Here is a 9,077-nt window from a genome sequence, read left to right as displayed (position 1 = left end):
CCCAAAGTTGATTCCGACCTAGGACTAGCCACTGGTTCGCTTGTCGTGATGACTCATGCTTCTTCCATTGTCCTTCTGGACAAGGAATATGTCGATGGATCGTCTGCTGTCATCTGGTGACTCGTTCACCATCTACTTTTTGTCTCGCCTGTTTTTCTTGGAGTCAGACACTCGTGCGAGATCAGGCGACATTTAGTAGCCCTGAGTTTCTTGTTGACGAAGTCGGTTGCGTTGATACACCCTCCGATGATCGTTTAACATGAGACCAGGTTGGACTGCCGGCACTCGTTCTTTGGGACTGAGTCGCCTTTTTGCTCTGCGCTCCTTTCTCTTGGCACCAGAAAGCTCGAGTCAGGAGTTGCTCATGAGCCGATATCGCTGCTGGCGACATTGGGTTGCGTCGATACACCCCCAATGTTTGCCAGACATTCGTGAGAGAGCAGGTGTCATTGTTGTGCTTGATAAAGTCATCAGGGTGCAGCTTTGCTGTCCTCATTTTGTCTGACTGGTCACCTGGTCGGTCACCTGACTTTAGTACAGACAGACTGACTATGCACTTACTCCTTGTCCCTTACTACCGCAGTTCGGCGCCATTATGGTAGGAGACTTTAAGTTCTTAGTATTTTAGACCTTGGGTTGAGTTTTTAACTGCCTATGATATATATTTCTTTGATTGTTTCATGTCCTATTCTGCCCGAAAGGGAAATTGTACTTAGATTCCCTCCTCCTTTTCAATGTGGTTAATCGGGCTAGATAAATTATATTAAGGTAATGTTTATTAATATGGAATTTTTATTATAAAATTAATATTAATAATACTTACATGTATAATTTATCTAGTCCCACCCATCCTACCCCACGATCTGCCTATCACAACTGATTTTCAAGGGAAGGTTTTGTAACTGTCAACGGCAGTGTTGCCAACTGGTGGACAGAATAGGAGGTAACAGGGTTGCCAATGTGGTAAATTTTGGTGCGGTTTTGGGGGATTTAGGGCTAGATAAACTATACAGGTAAGTATTATTAATATTAATTTTGTAATTAAAATTCCATTTTCAAATGGATGTCTATATCATCTAGAAATTCCATGTTTAAGCCTAGTTTGTCATAACTTCACTGAATCAGAACTACATTCACACTAGACTCAGTATTTCCCTATGTATACCTGTTGACATATACAGTTGGCTTTATGAATATCATTATACATCATGTTATCGGGGAGCTCCACACACACCAGGTCATTTGAAAAGGTGATAAATAGCAGGTAATTTCCCTGTGTTCAGCACTTATGAAGCTGCCGGCAACACGTGTGAAACAAAGTTGCTAAACTTGTAAACACATGACAGTAAAGCATGTAAAATGTAAGTACCATTATTAAGTAACAACCATGTGGAGTTTCCATATCTTTTTTGGCATGCTGTGATGTGTACTGGAATTTATGAAGTCTTCTGTACCAGTTTTTATCTCATTCAGTAGATTGTCTTGCTGTCCAATTAATAGTCTTGTTAAATGATGTTGATTTGGTAATCTTTTGTGATTTATGTTTCATGGAAAAATCATGAAATAGATTTATTGATGAAATAGGTTTGTAAATGTGCTCTGGTCTTAGTATGTTTTGTTTGTTTTGAAAAAAAAAAATTTAAATTTGTACTTATGTTTGTTTGTTTGTTATATTTATAGGCAAGGTTGTTATTGATGCCTTCCGCCTCATTAATCCAAATATGATGGTATTGGGCCAGGAACCAAGACAGACCACTTCAAACCTTGGTCATTTACAAAAGCCTTCCATTCAGGTACAGTATGCTGTTTTGAATGCTGCTGAATAATTGCAATATGGCTTGTATTCATAGTTTTTGATTTTTTATTGATTAATAGTTGTTCATACTTGGAACAAGCCTTCAGTTTTAATGATAGGATAAATCTTCTGGGGCCAGCTGGAAACTGGTTAAAAACAATAAAAGATTATCAATGCACGGAATCTGTGGCATCTGGCATCCAATGCATAGTTGATGTGGAAGCAAGTCGAGAGTATACTTGAATCCAGTAAATCATCAGTCTTTCTTCAACCACCTTGGAGAGTGGCCCTCCACTTTGCTCGCCTTCCCCAAGAGCCCCCCCCCCCCCCCCCCCCCCCCACCCCCCCCCCCCCCCCCCCCCCTTTATGCCTGAGGTGTGTTTCATATTTATCCAGCCCAGAACTCCCGTGCATATTTATATGGCCTTCCAGGATTCCTGTGTCCATGCTTCCTCTGGGACAGATGCAATTTGCAGTGTTTCACACCTATTCCTTCTGCTTCATCATAGGCTATTTTATGTATAATGCTGGTCCGTCTCTCTTGGAGATGTTGCCTCTTCAGGGAGATAGGCCAGCTAAATTTTGTTCTTTAGCATTTTGCATATGTTATATTGAAAAATCTACTGAAACATAAGTGCGAGGACATTTCAGTGTTTTATTTCTCTTCTCTTCAATTATATCCTTCTAAGCATTTTCTGGGAACATGGTAATGTTTTACTCTTTCAGAATAAGTGTGATTTGGAATGTCTCAGTTGGTGTGGGTTCTTGTTGCAGTCAAGGTTTATATGTTAGGATTCAGCTTTCTAACATAAGAGTATTCCTCCACTTCCTCAACTTGAATTTTGATGGCAGAAGAACTCTGATTGCTTTTGTCCCTTGGGCTTGCTCACGACCAGTCATAATTCACCATCTCATCTCTTTCCCGTCTTGGGGGGTGGGGGGCATGTGTTGCATGGCTCACTCCTTTCCCTTTACCCTTACAGATAAATTATTGTTTTCATACATTTAACTTCCCTGTCAGATATATACTTAGCTATAGACTCCGTCGTCCCCGACAGAAATTCAAATTTCACGGCACTCGCTACAGGTAGGTCAGGTGATCTACCGCCCTGCCCTGGGTGGCAGGACTAGGAACCATTCCCGTTTTCTATCAGATTTTCTCTGTCACCAGTGTTGTCAGCATTGTTGTTACTACCTCCTGACTGGAATTCTTTTCTCAACGCAATTGATCTTCTTTCGGCCGACTTTTGGTGATGTACTTGGATTGTTGTATTGGCATTCGCTATCGTGGACTTGTTTTTGGACTTGATTTTGGATTTTTCTTAAGAATGTCTGACTCGAGTGTTGGTGTGAGAGTGTGTGTGAATGAAGGCTGCAAGGTGAGGATGCCGAAGGCTTCGGTAGATCCTCACACTGTATGCCGACGTTGTAGAGTTGTTGAATGTTCTTTGGCTAACACCTGTAAGGAATGTGAAAGGTTGAGTGCTGAAGAATGGAAGACTCTAACTTCTTACTTGAAGAAGTTAGAGAGAGACAGAGTGAGGAAAGCGGCTTCTAAAAGCCTAAGTAGATCTAGATCTAATGAACCTTTATCTAGTTCTGTAGCTTCTTCTCCTCATAATATGAATTATTCTCCCTCTGTATCAGGCCATTCACAGATTGCAAATCCGACAGATTCTGCATCAGAAATTGCAGACCTGAAGGCTACCCTTCAAAGGATGCAAGAAAAAATGGCGGCTTTGGAAGGTAAGCAGAGTGATTGTGATATTTCAAGTGATGTAAGTGTTCCCAGTGTAGTGGAGGGGGCGTCTGGTCGGCTCTGCGACGCTCCCAGGCCTAGACCTCTTCCAAGCTCCCTGGCCCAGAGGAGAAGGAAAGTCGAAAGCCTTACGGAGGTTGTGGAGATTCCCCACCGATCAGGCGTCCCTTTGGCAGGCTCTGTATCGCCTCAGACTGCCAGGGACCGCTATAGAAAAAGCGTCCTGCGTGAGTGCTTCTTTTCTTCAGGATCTCCCTCACCGAAGCACGATTGGAAGGACACAAATCTGTCTCGCCCATTGAAAAGGAACTGGAAAGAGCCTGCTTTTGATTCTAGCCCCAAGCGCTTTTCAGAAGAAGCGCCCTCGGTTATCAAGAGAGCTAGGAAAGAGTCGACTCCCTTTGCTGCAAGGGAACCTCAGGCGCCTTCCAGATCGCCCTCTCCTCCTTATGATGAGGAAAGAGAGGCGTCGACCAAAAAGATCTTGTTAAATCTACAGGAACAGTTAGCTTCTTTGGTGGGAGTCCTATCCAAAGAACCTCCTTGTAGAAAGGACAACAAGCTGCCTATCAAGAGGTCTAGACACCGATCTCCTGCCAGGTGCAACGAACCCTCCAGGGGAGATGTCGCACAGGCGGCCGTCTCTGTTGGGAACGAAGCACTGGACAGGCGAGAGGAAGGAGAAGAAGAAGCGCCAGCCAGGAGCCAGGCAGGCACCAGGCAACACCCGAAAGTGATTCGCCTACCAAGAGAGAAGTTTTCGCAGGGCGTGAAGAGCCAACCAGGCGCAAGGCGCCAGACGCCAACCAGGCGCCAGGAGCCAGCCAGGAACGAGGCGCCAACCAGGTGCGAGGCGCCAGCCAGGCGCAAAGAGCCAGACAGGCGCCAGTTAGGCAAGATTCGCCAGTTATTAGACATAGGGAGGCGATGTCTCTTAGTCCCTCACCTATTAGAAGTCCTTCACCATCAGAAAGAGTGAGGTCGAAGGAAGAAACATTCGAAAAAATGGATCAGTCTCCTTCTGACCCTCTTGAGCTAGAGGAAGTGTCAGAAGATGAGGCTCCAAATAGAGAAGGACTGTCTAATTATAAGGTTCTAACAGCACTCCTTCTTAAAGAATATGGAGATTCTCTGACCCCAGCCGCTCCTCCTCCTCGCTCTCTCTTTTTGAGTGCTAAAGCTCTGAAGTCGTCGTCCTTCCTTAAAATGAGACCGGCCATCTCAATGAAGAGGGCTCTCCAGTCTCTCGGTTCCTGGATAAAATCGAAGAAGGAACTGGGGAGGACGGTGTTTTGTATGCCCCCCCGCCAGACTGATGGGCAGAAGAGGCATATGGTACGGGGCAAGAGAGAACATGGGACTGTCTCTTCCTGCTTCGGCGGAATCTGACTTCTCGAGTCTCGTAGACTCATCGAGGAGACATGCCTTAAACTCGGCTCGAGCAACATGGGGCCTTTCTGAATTGGATCACCTCCTCAAGGGGCTTTTCCATGTCTTGGAAGTGTTCAATTTCCTGGATTGGTCCCTTGGGGTTTTGGCCAAAAAGACCCATGACGCAGAAGGCCTAAACCCAGAAGTTTTGCTTAGCATCCTGGCATGCATTGATATAGCGGTTCAGGATGGTTCGGGAGAAGTCACCTCTCTCTTTGGAGCGGAATTTTAAAAAAAGAGAGCGGTTTTCAGTTCATTTTTGACTGAAGCCGTCTCTCCCTCGCAGAGAGCCGCTTTACTTTTCGCTCCATTATCGGACCATTTGTTCCCTTCTCAGTTAGTGAAGGATATATCACATTCTCTAACTGAGAAGGCGACTCAGGATCTTCTCATGCAATCTTCTAAGAAGAATAGACCTGTGGTCATTGAAGAAAAGAAAGGGGCTCGTACATCTCAACAGCCCTTTCGAGGAGGCCCTCCTTCTAGAGCACCCTCCAAAAGGAAGGCTACAGAAAAGCAAGGAAGAGCTTCCTTCCGACCCTTTAAAAAGGGTAAATGAGATCAAGATCCTCCAAACACCAGTAGGTGCCAGGCCACAGGGATTTGCGGAAGCCTGGGCACGGATAGGAGCCGACACATGGTCGCTGTCGGTATCAAGAAGGGATATTACATCCCCTTCAAGGACAGTCCTCCCCTGACGTCAACACCGAGGGAACTGTCCGCCAGATACAAGGACCCTGTACTGAGGGATACTCTTCGACAAATGGTGGAACAAATGTGGGACAAGAGGGCAATCGAACTAGTACTGGATCACAACTCCCCGGGGTTTGACAATCACCTTTTTCTAGTCGCGAAGGCTTCGGGGGGATGGAGACCAGTCCTAGATGTAAGTGCAGTGAACAGATATGTGGAGAAGAAGTTCAGTATGGAAACATCTGCATCAGTCCTTTCAGCCCTACGCCAAGGAGACTGGATGGTATCTCTCGATCTTCAGGATGCCTATTTCCACATCCCGATTCATCCTTCGTCGAAGAAGTACCTTCGTTTCATGATGGAGGGAAGGATCTATCAGTTCAGGGCCTTGTGTTTCGGCCTGTCCACAGCTCCTCAGGTTTTCACGAGCCTGATGAAGAATGTGGCAAAATATCTTCACCTAAAGGGAATAAACATCTCCCTCTACCTAGACGACTGGCTCATCAGAGCCAGATCGGAGAGACAGGGTTTGGAGGACCTTACAACGACACTAGACCTTATAAGGTCACTAGGATTACTCGTAAACCTCGAGAAATCTCAGATGATCCCCAGCCAGAACATGGTTTATCTGAGGATTCGGATGGATTCTCGGGGTTTTCGAGTTTTTCCTTCTCAGGAGAGACTCACAAAAGGTCGGAGGGAATGGTTGAGCCCTTCTGGGGACCCTTTCCTCGCTGGAACAGTTCTTTCCTCTAGGAAGACTTCATCTCTGTCCCGTACAATTCTTCCTAAAAAGGGTTTGGAACTGGAAGACAGGACAGCTCACCGACACATTTCCGATTCCTCTAGAGGTGAAAGATGACTTAAAGTGGTGGTTGCCCCCTCTAGAGGAAAACAGAGGTGTGTCCCTGGAGATTCGGAACCCAAACCAAGTGTTGTATTCCGGCGCTTCGGAGACAGGTTGGGGAGCAACCTTAGGAACAAGAGAAGTGTCAGGCACCTAGACAGAAGAACAGGTGTCTTGGCACATCAACTCTAAGGAGCTCTTAGCCATACATCTTGCTCTCAAGGGCTTCGAGTCGATAGTCAGAGACGGGATAGTTCAGGTAAGCTCAGACAACACCACCGCAATGGCTTACATACAGAAACAAGGCGGGACGCACTCGTTCTTCCTCTACGAGTTAACGAAAGACCTTCTTGTATGGGCACATCAAAGGAACATTATTCTACTGACAAGATTTGTCCAGGGAGAGAGGAACGTGAGAGCGGACAGGCTGAGCAGGAGGTACCAGGTCCTTCCCACAGAATGGACCCTCCACTCAGAAGTGTGTCAGAGCCTCTGGTCTCTTTGGGGGAGACCTCAAATAGACCTGTTCGCCACGTTCCTCTCCAAAAGGATAAGCATCTTTTACTCGTTGGTAGAGGACCCCAGAGCATTCGCAGTAGACGCCCTTCTCTTAGATTGGTCGGGCCTAGATGTATACGCCTTTCCCCCATTCAAAATCCTGGGGGAAGTGCTCAGAAAGTTTGTGGCCTCAAAGGGGACAAGAATGACACTGATAGCCCCATTTTGGCCCGCTCGAGATTGGTTCACAGAGGTAATGGAGTGGACGGTGGACTTCCCCAGATCTCTTCCAAACAGGACAGATCTGCTCAAACAACCCCACTTCGAGAGGTATCATCAAAACCTCCCCGCTCTTGCTCTGACTGCCTTTCAACTATCGAAAGACTCGTCAGAGAGAGGGGCTTTTCTCGCAAGGCTGCAAGCGCAATCGCTAGAGCCCGCAGATCTTCTACAATGCGAGTATATCAATCGAAGTGGGAGGTGTTCAGAAGTTGGTGTAGGTCGAAGAAGTTGTCCTCCTCCAATACCTCTGTGACCGAAATTGCCGATTTCCTTCTTTTCCTGAAGGAGGAATCTCTCCTTTCTGTTTCCACCATAAAGGGATACAGAAGTTTGCTTTCAGCCGTATTCAGGAATAGAGGCCTAGAATTGGCTGACAATAAGGATCTGCACGATCTAATTCGGTCATTCGAGACTTCAAAGTCAAGAGAACCAAGAGCTCAGAGCTGGAATCTGGACGTAGTCCTGAGATTTCTGACTTCGGAAAAGTTTGAACCTCCTCATCTGGCCTCCTTTCGAGACATTACAAGAAAGTGCTTGTTTCTGTTGTCTCTTGCTACGGCGAAAAGAATTAGTGAACTGCACGCCTTAGAGTCTTGTGTGGGTTTTAAAGGAGACGCAGCCATCTGTTTGTTTCAGACTCTGTTTCTAGCGAAGAACGAAAATCCTTCAAAGCCCAGGCCCAGGAGCTTCGAAGTAAAAGGCCTGTCTAACCTAGTAGGTAGGGAGGCAGAGAGGTCCCTTTGTCTGGTCAGAGCACTAAAATTCTATCTAGATAGAAAGAAGCAGATGGGGGGTTCTCAACAAGGTCTATGGTGCTCTGTAAAAGACCCGAAAAGCCCTATGTCTAAAAATGCCTTGGCTTCTTTGTTAGAAGCGTTATAACAGAGGCTCATAATAACTGCTGCTCAGATGACTCCTTTAAACTTTTGAGAGTAAAAGCTCACGAAGTTAGAGCAGTCGCAACGTCACTTGCATTCCAAAGAAATATGTCTCTAAAGGATATCTTGGAAGCGACATATTGGAGATGCAATTCAGTTTTTGCATCTCATTACTTGAAAGACGTTCGGGTAACTTACGAAGCTCACGAAGTTAGAGCAGTCGCAACGTCACTTGCATTCCAAAGAAATATGTCTCTAAAGGATATCTTGGAAGCGACATATTGGAGATGCAATTCAGTTTTTGCATCTCATTACTTGAAAGACGTTCGGGTAACTTACGAGAAATGCTTCTCTCTAGGTCCGTTTGTGTCAGTGGATACGGTCCTGGGTATTGGAGCAAGCACCGATCCTTAATTTAATTATACGTGCGTAACCCTCTTGTTGGATATATTCTTGACTTCCTGCTGGAAAGAGTGTTAGATGTCGCACAGGCGGCCGTCACTTTTGCTCAGTAAGGAACTCGGGTTGTATCTGACTAATAGAGGGGTACAATTTTTTTTTTTTTTTTTTTTTTTTTGTACTTTAATGTGTGCGTCTTTACTGTGTGATTCGAGTTATTGGTTGTTTGTGAGGAGTTTGGGGGATAACTCTCTGACAATCTTAGTACTAACACAGGTGTTAGGATCGGGTGATCGGGATCGGTTGTGTGCTCCTTAAATAAGGCGTGTTGTCATGTTAGTAGATTAGCACCCATTGACAAATGCCAGTTAGGCTCTGCCGAGTAAGTGGATAAGACCCCATCGACAAACCCACAAGAACTCTTGGCCACAGATCAATATCTCGCTAAGGCTCTTGAGGTGAAGCAGACTCCTAGGCAGTAGCCACGAAGTCTTC

At 45.8% G+C, this 9,077-nt stretch overlaps 1 protein-coding gene across 2 annotated transcripts in view; it reads left to right on the top strand.

The window, feature by feature from the left end:
* Nucleotides 1-9,077, top strand: part of LOC135221687 (26S proteasome non-ATPase regulatory subunit 14) — a 78,844-nt gene that overhangs the window by 33,050 nt on the left and 36,717 nt on the right. For both annotated transcript variants that reach the window (XM_064259419.1, XM_064259418.1), the window contains one exon: nucleotides 1,681-1,793. In XM_064259419.1, coding sequence (XP_064115489.1) covers nucleotides 1,681-1,793 — 113 coding nt within the window. The remainder of the gene's footprint in view (nucleotides 1-1,680; nucleotides 1,794-9,077) is intronic.

Source organism: Macrobrachium nipponense, chromosome 3 (genome assembly GCF_015104395.2).
Source record: "Macrobrachium nipponense isolate FS-2020 chromosome 3, ASM1510439v2, whole genome shotgun sequence".
NCBI classification, from domain to species: domain Eukaryota; kingdom Metazoa; phylum Arthropoda; class Malacostraca; order Decapoda; family Palaemonidae; genus Macrobrachium; species Macrobrachium nipponense.
The sequence above is the reverse complement of the archived record's forward strand: the minus strand, read 5'-3'. Positions and strand labels throughout refer to the sequence as shown.